General features: G+C 47.9%; 1 protein-coding gene and 1 non-coding gene across 4 annotated transcripts in view; one reads left to right on the forward strand and one right to left on the reverse strand.

Annotated features, from left to right (window-relative positions):
* Positions 1 to 565: 565 nt before the first annotated feature.
* On the reverse strand, positions 566 to 668 carry LOC116558550. Its single transcript, XR_004272057.1, has one exon. It is a non-coding gene; the product is annotated as a U6 spliceosomal RNA (small nuclear RNA).
* Positions 669 to 2,847: 2,179 nt separating this feature from the next.
* MFHAS1 (malignant fibrous histiocytoma amplified sequence 1) overlaps positions 2,848 to 16,484 on the forward strand; it is a 110,921-nt gene continuing 97,284 nt past the window's right edge. The window contains exons 1-2 of one of the 3 annotated variants that reach the window (XM_032288320.1): positions 3,267 to 6,426; positions 15,625 to 15,718. In XM_032288320.1, the coding sequence (XP_032144211.1) occupies positions 3,429 to 6,426; positions 15,625 to 15,695 (3,069 nt within the window). In that variant the 5' untranslated portion in view covers positions 3,267 to 3,428 and the 3' untranslated portion in view covers positions 15,696 to 15,718. Of the gene's footprint in view, positions 6,427 to 15,624; positions 15,719 to 16,484 lie in introns of all 3 variants that reach the window. The other 2 variants (XM_032288319.1, XR_004271987.1) reach the window with 2 other exon arrangements.

Below are 16,484 nucleotides of genomic sequence, written 5' to 3' on the forward strand. Positions count from 1 at the left end.
CTATCCCGTTCTTTTCATCAGATAAAGCAAATTACAGATGGCCTCCTGACAAAGGAAGAGTACAGTTCTCCAAGGACATTTAAAGTGGAAGTATAAGCTGGTCAGGGTGGCTCATACCTATAATCCCAGCTATTCAGGAGGCTGAGGCAGGAGGACGGCTTGAGCCCAGGAGTTTGAGTCCAGCCTGAGCAACATAATAAGACACCATCTCCAAAAAAAAAAGTATAATTTTCTTTTGAGACAGAGTCTCCTCACTCTGTCACCCAGACTGGAGTGCAATGGTGTGATCTTGGCTCAGTGCAATCTCCACCTCCCAGGTTCAAGCAACTCTCCTGCCTCAACCACCTGAATAGCTGGAGATTTCAAGTGTGCGCCACCATGTCTGGCTAATTTTTATATTTTTAGTGGAGACGGGGTTTTGCCATGTTGGCCAGGCTGGTCTCAAGCTACTAACCTCAAGTGATTCACTGCCTTGGCCTCCCAAAGTGCTGAGATTACAGGTGTGAGCCACCATGTCTGGCCATTTTTCCTTTTTAAAATAATTTTTAAAATAACAGTATTATTTAAAAAATGAACACCATGAATTCGCATGTCATCTTTGTGCAGGGGCCATGCTAATCTTCTCTGTGTCGTTCCAATTTTAGTATATGTGCTGCTGAAGTGAGCACAATTTTCTTTTTTTTCAATTGATTCCAGCTTCTGCAGATGATGTATAATTTTCTGATGACTTCTAAAAAGGAACAGCTACCAGTTACTGAGACATAATCACATAAGGTGGTATAGGACGGTGATGCCTACTCCAGTCTCCTTACCCAGGCTGAGTTCATATTTATGTTAGAAGGAGCTGCAGGATGGAGAATTTGGGGTTGGGCTTGAGAACAGTGTGAGTATGGGTGATGATTATGGGAATATCTTCCACATGGGGAGTTAGCAGTCCTGCCTATGCTCTGCCTTGCTGGCTGATTGAGAAGTCAGTTACCTTTGTGCCCATTTCCTCCTCTGTGGGGGGAGAAAAGGGTCAGCCTAGATATTTTGAATATTTCTTGTAAAATTCTGAGTGTCTCTGGGAGGGAATGTAGGTGGGGCTACCCCGAGCCATTTGAACTCTTGGGAAGTCCTTCAGAGAGAACACAAATTACTCTCGCTGTTCACTTACTCACATTTCACCTGTGGTGTCAGAGCCTCGGGGACCCAGCAGACCTGGGGAACATCCTCTAGTTACAGCATGTACTGCCCACAGCCTGATAACCATCAGTCGAGTGGATTTCCAGCCTCAGATGTTCAGCTGCTCTCTTTGGAAAGACTAACTCCTCATGTTACTGTACGGAATATGGGTCCCCAAATAACAGCCATAGCGCCTATCAGATAGAGCTGCAGTGGGTCAGGTGGTGCCTTTAACCAATTAAATGCAGTTTTCGGTCCCTGAAAACTATTTGTTTCTTTATCAACCGACTTGAGGGACATTGGGAGTCTTGGTAGGTTTCCAGGCTTTTGTAAGTTCGGAGGAAATTATTGACTTAGCATAGATGTGAGCGCAAATAAACGTTTTCCAACAGCAAGATAAATAAGCATTAGAGTTGGCCACTGGACTGTGAGTTTTGCCTGAAACAGCTGCCGTTTTCTTGAACCCGCAGAGCAACATGTACTGTATTACTGGGGATGTGGTTGTTGTTTCACCGGGTTCTTGTGAAGATAAATGGGATACCTAAGATAAAACACCTGGTATCCCACCCTAACAACCCTCCTTTAGACTGGCTGGGCACCTGCTCAAAAGCCTTCCTCAGGGGGGTTAAAACCTTTGTTTCGGTAGGTCTGATACGGGTGGGCTGGGGGAGATCCCCTAATTTCAGTGCGACATTGACACCAGCCAAGGTCCACGCTCTAGACACTGTCCAGAGAATGAGTTCAAGGACAACAAAGAAAATAGTGACAATATGGAGATTTATTGCAAAGGGGAAAGTACACTCAGGAAAAGGGATTGTGGGTATACTACAGAGAGGGTCACACACAGGGGGGTTTGGGGGCGGCTACCTTCATGGACTTCTTTAACCAAGGGGCGAAATATTCGTGAAAATTCCTGAAAAAGTGGGAAGATATCTCGGGACTGTGGTGCCACCCATTTTTGCTCCAAATATGGGTGTCCCCGGAACTGTCACGGCACTGGGGTGATTTAGGATGTTAATGAGCGTATAATGAGGTCCTAGGAGGAACCTAAGTCAAATCCAGGATCACGTTGGGTCCAGCGGGTCTTAGCCCGCTTGGTACACACCCTGGTTTTCAGGGTCTTCTCAGCCCATAGCCTCTAGTCAAGTGAAACTGCTGCCTGGAATTTTTCTTCTCTGACCACCCTGCATTACTCCTGTCTCATGTTCAACACGAAATAGGGCCTCAGGAAATATTTGCCAAATGAATGAATGGTTGCCTGCTCTTCTCCTGCTTTTGTTTAACCACACTTTTGTCCTAAGCTCCTATGATGACACCCAGGGCTCCCAAGTTCTGCCAGTTCCACCACGGTGTGAATGCAGCACGAGCTGCAGGGGAGCAGGTAAAGGATGAGTAAGGGAAGCGGGCGGATCCGATGCATTAGAGAACAAGAAAAAGAAATCCTAAGAGACTGGGGGCCAACAAAGAGCCCGACGCGGGAGAACCCACCAGGGGGGCCCCGGCCCCCACATCCACCGCGGGAACGACCTCTCAGCCCAGCGCGGTCCTGGGAGGCGGCCAGCCCCCCGCCAGCCGCCCCCGGCCCCGCACCCGGCGCTCTCCGCAGCCCCCGCCCCCGGGGCGGTGCCGGGAAAACGCGGCGCCTCCGCGGGTCACGTGGGGGCCGCTCTGGCGGGCGGTGCTGCCGCTTCCCGATCGCGCCCTCCCAGCGCCGGGGACGCGGCGCCCGCGCTCCCGCCCGAGCCCGGGGAAGCGGAGACAAGGAGGCGCCGCCGCCCCCTCCCCGCGGCTGCCCCCCGGCCGTGCGCCTGCAGCATGCCTGCCGCGGGGCCGAGCGCCGCCCTCCCCCAGGAGCTCGCGGAGGCTACGCCGCTGCCGGCCGCTGGGCCGCGGCTGCAAGGGTAGCGGGGCCGGAGCCGGGCACGCTGAGACGCCGCGCGGCGGGCGGAGAGGGAGGAGGAGCAGGCATCCTCCGCGGCGCGCGGGCGGCGGCCCTGCTGCCCGGCGAGCCCATGGCCCGGTCGCAGGGAGAATGCGAGCTGCCCTCCACGAGCTCGGCGCCCCACGTTGCTGCTCCCATTGCCGCAGCCGCCGCCGCTGCCCCCCAGCTGCGGGCGCCTGGCCGCTGGCTGCGCTAGGACCGCGGTCGCCGGCCGCCGAGCACGGGAGGGCAGGCAGGGGCGGGAGCCGGAGGGCCCGGGGCGCGGCGCGGCATGTAGCTGTGGGCTCCCGCGCCCGCGCGAGGCTGTCGGCCTGGCCCCGCCATGGCTGGGATGGACAGTGGCAACCTGAAGACGGCGAGGCTGTGGCGGGACGCCGCCCTGCGCGCCAGGAAACTGCGGAGCAACCTGCGCCAGCTCACCCTCAGCGCCGCCCGGGCCTGCCCGGGGGCCGAGTCCGACCCGCTCGAGTCCCCCGCTCCCGCCCAACTCGTGCTGCCGGCCAACCTTGGGGACATTGAGGCGCTGAACTTGGGGAACAACGGCTTGGAGGAGGTACCCGACGGGCTGGGGTCGGCGCTGGGCAGCCTGCGCGTCCTGGTCCTGCGCAGGAACCGCTTCGCCCGGCTGCCCCCGGCGGTGGCCGAGCTCGGTCACCACCTCACCGAACTGGACGTGAGCCACAACCGGCTGACCGCCCTGGGCGCGGAGGTGGTGAGTGCTCTGAGGGAGCTGCGGAAGCTCAACCTCAGCCACAACCAGCTGCCCGCCCTGCCCGCCCAGCTGGGCGCTCTCGCCCACCTGGAGGAGCTGGACGTCAGCTTTAACCGGCTGGCGCACCTGCCCGACTCCCTCTCCTGTCTCTCCCGCCTGCGCACCCTGGACGTGGATCACAACCAGCTCACTGCCTTCCCCCGGCAGCTGCTGCAGCTGGCGGCCTTGGAGGAGCTGGACGTGTCCAGCAACCGGCTGCGGGGCCTGCCTGAGGATATCAATGCCCTGCGTGCCCTCAAGATCCTCTGGCTGAGTGGGGCCGAGCTTGGCACGCTGCCCGCCGGCTTCTGCGAGCTGGCCAGTTTGGAGAGCCTCATGCTGGACAACAACGGGCTGCAGGCTCTGCCTGCCCAGTTCAGTTGCCTGCAGAGGCTCAAAATGCTCAACCTCTCTTCCAACCTCTTCGAGGAGTTCCCTGCCGCGCTGCTGCCCCTGGCTGGTCTGGAGGAGCTCTACCTTAGTCGCAACCAGCTCACCTCCGTGCCATCCCTTATCTCCGGCCTGGGCCAGCTTCTCACCCTGTGGCTGGATAATAACCGCATCCGCTACCTGCCGGACTCCATCGTCGAGTTGACCGGCCTGGAGGAGCTCGTGCTGCAGGGGAACCAGATCGCGGTGCTGCCCGACAACTTTGGCCAACTCTCCCGGGTGGGCTTGTGGAAGATCAAGGACAACCCACTGATCCAGCCCCCCTACGAGGTCTGCATGAAGGGGATCCCCTACATTGCAGCTTACCAGAAGGAGCTGGCTCATTCCCAGCCGGCGGTGCAGCCCCGGCTCAAGCTGCTCCTGATGGGGCATAAGGCTGCAGGAAAGACTTTGCTGCGCCACTGCCTCACCGAGGAGAGGGTGGAGGGCTGCCCCGGAGGAGGGGACAAGGAGAAGTGCTACCCACCTTCACCTCCCCCTGTGAGCAAGGGCATCGAGGTGACCAGCTGGACGGCCGATGCCTCCCGGGGCCTGCGGTTCATTGTGTATGATTTAGCTGGGGATGAAAGTTACGAAGTGATCCAGCCTTTCTTCCTGTCCCCGGGGGCCCTGTACGTGCTGGTGGTCAACTTGGCCACCTATGAGCCTCGCCGCTTTCCCAGCACCGTGGGCTCCTTCTTGCATCGGGTTGGGGCGAGAGTGCCCCACGCAGTGGTGTGCATCGTGGGCACCCACGCGGACCTGTGCGGGGAGCGCGAGCTGGAGGAGAAGTGTCTGGACATTCACCGCCAGATCGCCCTGCAGGAGAAGCACGATGCGGAGGGGCTGAGCCGCCTGGCCCAGGTGGTGGACGAGGCACTGACCCGGGACTTCGAGCTGCGCTCCGCCAGCCCCCACGCAGCCTACTACGGCGTTTCAGACAAGAACCTTCGACGGCGCAAGGCCCATTTTCAATACCTGCTCAACCACCGACTGCAGATCCTCTCCCCGGTGCTGCCTGTTAGCTGCAGGGACCCGCGCCACTTGCAACGTCTTCGGGACAAGTTGCTCTCAGTCGCTGAGCACCGAGAAATCTTCCCCAACTTACACCGAGTATTGCCTCGATCCTGGCAGGTGCTGGAGGAACTGCATTTCCAGCCACCTCAGGCACAGCGACTGTGGCTAAGCTGGTGGGACTCAGCGCGCCTGGGCCTGCAGGCGGGTCTGACCGAGGACCGACTGCAGAGTGCCCTCTCCTACTTGCATGAGAGCGGCAAGCTACTGTACTTTGAGGACAGTCCGGCGCTCAAGGAGCACGTCTTCCACAACCTCACCCGCCTCATCGACATCCTCAATGTCTTCTTCCAGAGGGATGCTTCCTTGCTGCTGCATAAGCTGCTCCTGGGGACCAGTGGAGAGGGCAAGGCGGAGGGGGAAAGCTCCTCGTCCATGGCGCTCCCCACCCCGAGCCAGGAACTGCTCCGCGCCACCCAGCTCCATCAGTATGTGGAGGGCTTTCTGTTGCATGGGCTCTTGCCAGCCCATGTTATTCGGTTGCTGCTTAAGCCTCATATCCAGGCCCAGCAGGACTTGCAACTGCTGCTGGAGCTGCTGGAGAAGATGGGACTCTGTTACTGCCTCAATAAACCCAAAGGCAAGCCTTTGAATGGGTCCACAGCCTGGTACAAGTTCCCAAGCTATGTGCAGAATGAGGTGCCCCATGCAGAAGCCTGGATTAACGGGACCAATCTAGCCGGGCAGTCTTTTGTGGCTGAGCAGCTGCAGATTGAGTATAGCTTTCCTTTTACCTTTCCACCTGGGTTGTTTGCAAGGTACAGTGTCCAGATCAACAGCCACGTGGTGCACAGGTCGGATGGTAAATTTCAGATCTTTGCCTATAGAGGGAAAGTTCCTGTGGTGGTGAGTTACAGACCTGCCAAGGGAGTCCTGCAGCCAGACACCCTGTCCATTGCTAGCCATGCATCACTACCAAATATATGGACCGCATGGCAAGCCATAACCCCCTTGGTAGAGGAACTGAATGTCCTGCTTCAGGAATGGCCTGGACTGCACTACACCGTGCACATTCTCTGTTCTAAGTGCCTTAAGAGAGGATCGCCCAATCCACATGCTTTTCCAGGTAAGCAGAGAGAGGGACAAGGTTCTTCTCTGATATGCTGTAAGATACGCTTTTGGAGATACTTGTTTCTCATTTGGCAGAATGTTTACTTAACTTCACGAGTTCTCCAGGAAAGCTGTGTAAGGGAAATAGAGGGAGATTTGGAGACAAGCAAAAGGCAGCAAGTACCTGAGCTTTATGAAATGCAGTTATAAGAGTCATCCTCTCCTAATAGACTGACTTCCAAAATGTATTTCAGTCATATTTACCATCTCCTTTCCCCTCTTCTCAATGTAGCCCACATTTGGTGGAAGGAATTTCAGGTGGTTGAGCATAGCTGGGCAGTATCTGATGTTAGCCTCTTTCTGAGCCTTGGCTAAAGTGTATTAGACACATCTCGAAGGAGTAGATGAGTTGGAGTTTTTTAACTCAGTTTTTAAAAAAACAATTTTTTGTGGGTACATAGGTGTGTAAATTTTTGGGGCACATGAGATGTTTTGATACAGGCATGCATTGCATAGAAATCACATCATGTAAAATGGGATATTCATCCCCTCAAGCATTTAAGCACTGTGTTCACATTGAGTGTAATTAAAAAGTAAAAATTACTGCTCACTTTTCTTAAGAAAATTCCAGAGAAAATGTTTTGAAATTGGAGTGAACGATGGATGAGTAAAGACAAAAATTTCAGGCTGTAATGCATGACTAAATCCTGGGGCTGCTGCTCCATTCCGCCCACTCAGGCGTGGAAGATAGATGACGGAAATCTTTGAGGGGAGTTTCCTCGGGTATTTCCTGGCAATTTCGAGTTTTATGCACATCTTAAGGTTGGGTTTTGGTGAGTGTTAACCAAATGAAACTTTCTGGTAGTGCTTAATAACTGAGATGGAAGGGGCAAAAAACTAAGTTTTCTCTTTTGGGGAGTGTTTTCCAGCGGACTTTTTTTTTTTTTCTCTTCATTTTCTTTTTTAAACCATCATAAGCAAGTGGAAGAATTCCAGGACTAGTTGTCTGGTTTTTTGTTTCTTTTTTTAAGACTGTGTTTTGTTTTTGTTTTTGTTTTTGTTTTTCCTTTAGAGCAGTTTTAACTTTACAACAAAACTGAACAGAAGGTGCAGAGATTTCCCACATATCCCTTTCCCACATGTGTGGCTTCACCAATCTCAATCTCACCACCAGAGCGGTACATTTGTTTCTGTTGATAAACCTGCAGTGACACGTCAGTATCACCCAAAGTTAATAGTTTACACAGGGTTCACTCTTTGTATTGGACATTGTATGGGTTTGGACAAATGTCCAATGACACGTATCCACCATTATAGTATCATATAGAGTACTTCTACTGCCTTAAAAATCCTCTGTGCTCTGCTAGTTCTTTCCCCCCAACCCTGGCAACCATAGGTCTTTGTACTGTCTCCGTAAGTTTTGCCTTTTCCTTGTCTGGGAATTTTTGGGACTGGTTAATTGGTATCAAACTAGTTATTAGTTGGGAACATGTCCATGTCCTCATCCTTTGCAGTTCTTTAAACAACTTGTTTTTGGTTTGTTTGCTTGTTTGTTTTGTGTGGAGCAGGCTTGGTTAACAACATTTCAAGTGTCCTAAGCACAAACCAGACACTACAATAGGATCTTTGCACGTTTCTCACCTGGGTCCCCACCCCCAGGGGACACGGAGGGGTGATGAAATGGAAGCCTGCCTCCCACTCTGATCTTTATCCTGGTCAGAGGGCCAACAAGAATGCATCTGGTAATGGTATCAGGAAGGAATTGAATACCAGTATTTCCGAAGGTGACATCTTTCCGTTGCCCTAGATCTAGGATGAATTTAATTCTTCAGCATGAAAAAAGGCACTGTATTCAGTTATTAGTCAACTGAGCCATCCATTCTGTATGTTTACCTGGAATCGTGTCACTCTTCATGAGTTGGTAGACTCTTCAGTTGGTTTTATATTTGTCATTTTGTGTTATTCATGGAAGCAAGGTACTTGTTTATCGTGATACCAAATTGAATAAAGTGATTGAGAGTTACGTATTTACAGGGTAGTTTACTGAAGGAACTACCTGAAGCCATTCTTAATCAGAAGCAATAAAACGAATGTTATTAACAACAAAAGGAGAGACATAGGTTACTGAGCAAGTAAAGATCTTCTAAGGACTTTAAGCAGTCATAAATTCCACCAGCAAGCTTGTACTGAGATGCAGACAAACCCCTCGTCTTGTTGTTTTGTCTATTTGCCTTTCAAATGAGGCACACCTGGTTTTGCAATCCAGGCTGTAAGGAAGAGATTGTTTTTTTCAATGAGGAAAACAAACGATTGAAAAATTGTAAAAGTATCTTATATATTGAATAGGAACAAATCATCAGTTGTTTTGGGGATGCAATTATAAAATATATACATATAAGTATTGGTGAATACTTTTGTCTTACAGTTTTTTGATTTGTTTTTGAATTATGTTGTTTTTCAAAAGTAGAAAGGATGATTATAGTACATTTTTCATTACATTAAGAAGATGCAAAAAACATTTTCCTTTTCTGCATTTTTCTGTGATAACCATCATTTGTTAGTAATTGTTACCGTTGTGAAAGACTTGGTAAGAGTTAAAATGATTAAAGTTAGAAATGAAAGCTAGATTTTGGAACAGAATTATGTTGAGTGTTTAGAGCATACGTTAAAGATAGATTCATTGAATCCCTAGATTATTAAAGTATGTATTAATTCTGCAGAAATCCTTTGATTCTATTAGTGTCTTTGTCTTTTTTGTTTTGTTTTGTTTTGTTTTTTGAGATGGAGTCTTGCTCTGTTGCCCAGGCCAGAGTGCAGTGGTGGTGCAGTCTGGGCTCACTGCAATCTCTGCCTCCTGGGTTCAAGCGATTCTCCTGCCTCAGCCTCCCAAGTAGCTGGGATTATAGTCAGGCGCCACCACACCAGGCTAATTTTTGTATTTTTAGTAGAGAGCGGGGTTTCACCAGGTTGGCCAGGTTGGTCTTGAACTCCTAACCTCAGGTGATCTGCCAACCTTGGCCTCCCAAAGTGCTGGAATTACAGGTGTGAGCCACTACCCTTAGCCGTCTTTGTCTTTTTAAGAGGTCATTTTGCTTTCGGGGGACATTAAAAATTGATTACTTTTATGTTTTATAAAAGTGTCAGGTTGTCCTATAAACTATAACAATTTTATATGCAATGCTGAAAAAGTTGGACTTTGATTTTTTTTAACTTGGAATGTTAAAGTAACAGTAAATAGTAAATTACGATCTCCCTTGATTTTATACAGAAAAAAAATGTAAATTTGCACTAGTATCTTTTAAAATATTTTTATTTGCAAAGCCTGTTTTGGCCTTGTCCTATTGGATTTTCTGGCCTGGGCTGCCTTACTATAGTTGAGCATAGGAAATATAATGCTAAATTTCTCTTTTCTTATTTTGATTTACACAAGAAAAGTACTGGGCAGTGTGCAGTGGCTCATGCCTGTAATCCTATTTCTTTGGGAGGCCGAGGCAGCAGGATCACTTGAGTCTAGGAGTTCGAGACCAGCCTGGGCAATGTAGCCAGACCCTGTCTGTACCAAATATAAAAATTAGCTGAACGTGCACACCTGTGGGTCTCAGCCAGGAGACTGAGTTGGGAGGATCACTTGAGCATAGGAGTTTGAGGCTGCAGTGAGCTATGATTGTTCCATTGTACTCTGACCCTATCTCTTAAAAATAAAAAAGAAAGAAATGATTAAAAAGTGCACAGTCAGCAATCACTGGTTTCAAAAGTTTTTGTAAAACAGATAAATCACGTTGACAGATTACCAGTTTGTCTTATTTAAAATAGGTCATCTCTCTGATAACATGATTGTCTTGTTAAGATACCTTATTTAAGACAAATGGGTTGAGTGACAGGAGATGCTTTTGAAAAGTCAGAGATGGCCTGTGATGAAACCTAAATATCACTGTGTAAGTCTTTACCTGCCTTCTCCAGCCTGGTCAACATCCCAGCCTGGTCAACATGGTGAAATCCCATCTCTACAAAAAATACAACAAAATTAGCTGGGCATGGTGGTGCATGCCTGTAATCCCAGCTACTGGGAAAGCTGAGACATGAGAATCCCTTGAACCCAGGAGGCAGAGGTTGCAGTGAGCTGAGATTGTGCCACTGCGCTCCAGCTTGGGCAACAGAGCAAGACCCTGTCTCCAAAAACAAAGTCTTTACCTGCTTCCTGCAGGTACCCTTTCTTTTTTTGCAGACTTCCTGCCTGTAGCTGGTAGCCCAAATTCCCTTCCTTTTGCTGTTTTCCTTCTCATTACTTGGTCCTATGTACTTATCTTAGAGCAATTTTCTTCTTGTGGGATATTTGCTTATGCTTTTATTCTGTTCTACCAATAAAACCTCTAAACTCAAAAAGTTGGTACTCTTGAAGTTGGGTGACAATGTATTAAGATGTGGTGGTAAGGCTGGGCGTGGTGGCTCACGCCTGTAACCCCAGCACTTTGGGAGGCCAAGGCGGGTGGATCACGAGGTCAGGAGATTGAGACCATCCTGGCTAACAGTGAAACCTGGTCTCTACTAAAAATACAAATAATTAGCCAGGCATGTTGGCATGCGCCTGTTATTCCAGCTACTTGGGAGGCTGAGGCAGGAGAATTGCTTGTACCCAGGAGGCGGAGGTTGCAGTGAGCCAAGATCACGCCAACACCTTCTAGCCTGGGCAACAGAGCAAGACTCCATCTCCAAAAAAGAAAAAAAAAAAAAAGGATGTGGTTAGAACACAGGCCTGCAGCAAGATTCTAGTGCTTTGATATTCCTTTTAAGCAGATAAGTGAATACTGTGTGTTTTTTAATTGGAAGAGTGTGTCTTAGTGAGTCAAACTTGCAGTGACTGCAGTTTTTCACTAAATATCCTACTCTCCTAATTATTTAAGGTCATTTTAAAAAAGAATGAGAAAGCAACCCAAATCAGTAGACAGGATTAGTTATGTGGCTTTTTTTTTTTTTTTTTTTTTTTTCCTTTTCTGTCTTTTATTACTCAGTAACTTGATGCCTTTCTGCATCTCCTGCCAAATGTCTTCTGTTCTTCAGTTTCTTGCACATGGAGTGTACCTCTCCAACAACACTCAGCATATTTGACTTGTTTTGTTGGTGTTTGGATGTGTCATGATACCTCTTTGATTAGGTTGTTCACTTGCTTCTTCTGAGCCAGAGACACGCCTGAGACTTTGTAGCGTCTTCAGAGCCTCTCAGATGTTTGCTGAATGATGGTTCAGTCTTTTGTGAGAAATGTCTTTTTTTTTTTTTCTGAGACAGGGTCTTACTCTGTCACCCAGGCTGGAGTGCAGTGGGGCGATAATGGGTTACTGTAGCCTCGACCTCTTGGGCTCAGGTGATGATTCTCCTACCTCAGCCTCCTGAGTAGCTGGGATTACAGGAACACCTTACCATGCCTGGCTAATTTTTGTGTTTTTTGTAGAGACAGGGTTTTGCTGTGTTGCTCAGGCTGGTCTCAAAATCCGCCTGCCTTAGCCTTCCACAGTGCTGGGATTATAGGTGTGAGCCGCCATGCCCGGCCTGAGAAATATCTCTTTTTCTTTGTTATTCACATGCTCAGTGAAAATCCCAGGTAGTACCATAATGGTTAGGGTTAGGGTTATCTGGCTTTGTTTAGCTTCCCAACTCTCTCCCACTCCCAACGTTCTTCCAGCATTCCCATTGTGCCTCTATGACTGGTCTTAGCCTTGAATGGGTCCTTCATTTTGACCACTGAAGCAAAGCAAAATTCTTGCCTTATTATATCTAAGTTTTAGAATTACCGGAATTTGAGCATGACCTAGTTGTGTGGATTGAATTAGTCATTGTTTTTAATTTCACAAAGGTTATTCAGTATCTCTTTCATTAAGCTTTATTAATATTGATGCGTCTTGGCTTTTCTTTTTATGAACAGGCTGCTTTGAACTCTCTGGGACTTTGTTTTATGTAAAAATCAAAACCTTAATCAGGCACTAGGGGAAACAAATACTGTGCAGAATATAATTCTAGAAGGGTAGAAAGGCCTTTGGAGTATTCAAATTATTGTAAGTATTGAGTGCCTCTTCTTTAAACCCTAGAATAGAATCTAAAGTCCATCCCTGCACAAGTAGTTTAGAATTTCCTAAAGTACTTTTTCTTTAATTTTTTTTTCCTTTTTTTTTTTTTTTTGTGAAATAGAGATAGGACCTCGCTATGTTGCCCAAGTTGGTCTTGATCTCCTGGCCTCAAGTTGTCCTCCCCACTCAGCCTCCCTAAATGCTGGGATTAGAGGTGTGAGCCACCACACCCAGCCAGTGCTTTTTGTTTAATGGGTATTTTATTCCATACCCTGAAGTTATTCCCCTTTTGTCTGTGAAGAGGTTGAGGGGCTTTAGCTCGGTAGTATTCGAGGGGAACAAAAGAGGAAGGGTGGAATTGGACATTTCTGGTTGTCTTCTCATTAACTTGCTTCTATCCATGGGAGCCCCCCCCGCCTTTTTTTTTTTTTTTTTTTTTTACTGAGGCTCCCTCCGTCACCCCCCCTGGAGGGCAGTGTTGTTGTCTGGGGGGACTGCAACCTCCATGTCCTGGGTTCAAGGTACGCTGTACTGTCAGCCTCCCGTATAGTTGGGATTACAGGCGCCTGCTACCATGCCCGGCTAATTTATATATTTTTAGTAGACACAGAGTTTCACCGTGTTGGCCAGGCTGGTCTCAAACTCCTAACCTCAGGTGATCCTCCTTGGTCTCCCAAAGTGCTGGGATCACAGGTATGAGCCACGGCATCCAGCCTGGTTCAGTTTTTCTGATTGCAACATTAGTTGCTGGGGGCTGGTTGTCAGGTTTACCTTCTTCTGAGGCTGGCAGCCTTTACTTCAGCAGGAAGGGATTAGGAACCCTTGTTTAGCCTGCCTTCTCCAAGGCTGCTCCAGCCTGAATCAAGCTGGTTCCTCCCACTGCTTGGCTTTGGAAGTCTGTGCAGTGTGTAGAACCCAGAGTGATTGATGGGCATCTCAGACAACCACAGAGCACCTATGATGATGTGTTGTTGTTAAACCATAAAGACCCTCTCATGTGTTAGGAGTGGCAGCATTACTGCACAGGTACATACTCTCCTCTCTGAGTTCTGACGTTTCATGTGATGGTCCAAGACTGTGCACTGCCTGGCGCAGGGCTGAGCAGGTGGAAGGGGTTTGGAGCAGGTTGGTTATTTTGAAAGAACTCAAACTCTTGAGTTTCCTTCACTTTTGCAAATCTGAACAAGCACACTTGGGAGAAGGGCAAGGAGACGGGGAAACTGGAGTCATGTTGAGGCTGTTCTCTGGAGGTTCCTGTTTTGCTTGTGCCATTCTGCTTTTTGGGTGACGTGGCTTAATGAGTCAAGCCCTGATGACTGATGCTGCTCTTCTTCCTCATTTTCCTCCTTCTCCTATTGAGTGAAAGTCACATCATATGAAAAGAGACATTTTAAAGTGAACTATTCCATGGCTTTTAGTGCATTCCCAGTGCTGCGTACCTGCCACATCTAAGCCAAGCACTTTTGGAGGTGAGGGGCAGATAGATTGGGGGCATTCCTCCTGGGGCAAGTTGATTGGCAATTCTTTTGCCAGGCTTTGTAGCAACTTTCTTTCCAAGGTATGACTTAAGAAGAGTAGGGATTTTGGGGCTAGGCCTGGAGATGCCATGCTGACTGGATATCTTTGACATGGTTGTGGGGATCCTTTTACTGTGGATGAGAGGACAAAAAGGAGGGCATCCAGGCCTCCTGGTCTGCTCTGGGGTATATGTGACTTGATGAGGGGATGACATACATTGGGCTCTGTAAAGAACACATAGAAGAGAAGTACAAATCAATGCTGTGTAATTCCTAATAGAGTTGTTTTTTTTTTTTTTTTTTTTTTTTTTTTTTTTTTTTTTTGGTGTGTGTGTGTGTGTGTGTGTGTGTGTGTGTGTGTGACAGAGTCTTCCTCTGTCGCCCAGGCTGGAGTGCAGTGGTGTGATCTTGATCATTGCAGCCTCTGCCTCCCACGTTCCAGCAATTCTCTTGCCTCAGGCTCCTAGGTAGCTAGGATTACAGGGGCATGCCAACATGCCCGGCTCATTTTTCTGTATTTTTAGTAGAGACGGGGTTTCACCATGTTGGCCAGGCTGCTCTTGAAGTTCTGACCTCTCTGCCTGTCTCGGGCTCCCAAAGTGCTAGGATGACAGATGTGAGCCACTGCACCTGGCCTAGAGATTTTTTTTTTTTAAACATAAATTTTGAGTTCAACTCCTGGAATAACTGGGAAGACCTTATGAAGGTAGGGGGGCAGCAGATGGTGATGGTGGCGATGATACAAATTTAGACGACTACCAAATTAGACAGATAAGTGTCATCAATCATTGTTGAATACCTGCTCTATACAGAAGTTTGTACTGAACTGGGAGTTTTAGGAAAATAAAATAAAATACATGATCTTGGCCATGGGGAGCTGTGTTGGGATCTTGGTTAATGTCATTGTTGATTCTTGTAAATACGGAATCTGACCTGATACAGAGGAAATCATTTGTATATTTGAAAGATACTTTTTGGGAGGAACCCTGGCTTTTGATTTTCCAGAAAAAAATGTGATCCTACTGAGAAAAGTAGGCTACAGCTTTGGATTTCCTTCATATGTATGAGTAGGTGGAAGTTAATGCTCAAGTCATTCTTTTGAGTTAATTTTCAGTTCGGATTATTTGTGAGAAATCTCAGGCAGAACTTGTGAGGATGCTGGAAAAAGAAAATTCATTGTACATGAGGATTTCTAAAAACTTTCCAAACTAATCAGCCTCTTCTTCAGGAGTTCTTTTATTTTTTGGGGGGGGGGGGGCACAGGAGTGTTGCTCTGCCACCCAGATGCCTCTTCTTCAGGAGTCCTTACCTTTTTTTTGAGATAGGAGTCTCACTCTGCCGCCTAGGCTGGAGTGCAGTGGCGTGAGCTTGGCTCACTGCAACTTCTGCCTCCCAGGTTCAAGTGATTCTCCCGCCTCAGCTTCCCAAGTAGCTGGGACTACAGGCATGTGCCACCATGCCCGGCCCATTTTTTTTTTTTTGTATTTTTAATAGAGATGCAGTTTCACTGTGTTGACCAGGCTTGTCTCAAACTCCTGACCTCAAGTGATACTCCTGCCTCGACCTCCCAAAGTGCTGGGATTATAGGTGTGAGTCGCTGTGCCTGGCAGTAGTCCTTACCTTTCTTGTCATTTATAGAGTTGCTCCCATTTGGGGAAGGATTCAAATCATCCGTCATTTCCGGACACCAAAGACTATATGAACGCTGACTCCAAAGACAGCATCCATTAAAGTGCATAGCATCATAATAAAAATATATGACTGCTGGATTTCCTTGCTGAGATGCTTCGATGAAATACTTTTCTACTATTAGCATATTAAATGTTAAGGAAAATTAAAGGGTTAGTTTTCTCAGATCCTCTTTATTCTTAAAATGAAGCCTATGGTATTAACATTAGTACTAGTTTATATTAGTAGTAAATTTTAGGACTGTAGAAAAAGCCTCCCTCCCTCCCTTCCTCCTCAGTCTTTCTATCTATTCTTCCTTCTCTCCTTTTTTCCTTTTTTTTATTTCAAAAGGACCTTTTAAAAAGGTGATGGAAAGGAAAATGCAAAATCAGAAAAATATTTCTCCTGGGTGCCATTGTTTGAATTACCAACTTTATTATTGTTTCAATGATTCTTGTTTTTCTTTTCTTTTTTCCTTTTTTTTTGAGATAGAGTCTCATACTGTTGCCAGGCTGGAGAGCAGTGATGTGATCTTGGCTCCCTGCAACCTCTGCCTCCTGTGTTCAGGTGATTCTTCTGCCTCAGCCTCCCAAGTAGCTGGGACTACAGGCGCACGTTACCACGCCCAGCTGATTTTTGTATTTTTTTTAGTAGAGATGGGGTTTCACCATGTTGGCCACGATGATCTCAATCTCTTGACCTTGTGATCCACCCACCTTGGACCCCCAAAGTGCTAGGATTATAGGCGTGAGCCGCTGTGCCTGGTCTGATTCCTGTTTTTCATGTCTAAAGGTTATTGTGTTAACCATCACATCAGTCTCCTTATTTTT

This window comes from Sapajus apella, unplaced genomic scaffold, assembly GCF_009761245.1.
Source record: "Sapajus apella isolate SASKATOON/1434 unplaced genomic scaffold, GSC_monkey_1.0 scaffold21, whole genome shotgun sequence".
Taxonomy (NCBI): Eukaryota; Metazoa; Chordata; class Mammalia; order Primates; family Cebidae; genus Sapajus; species Sapajus apella.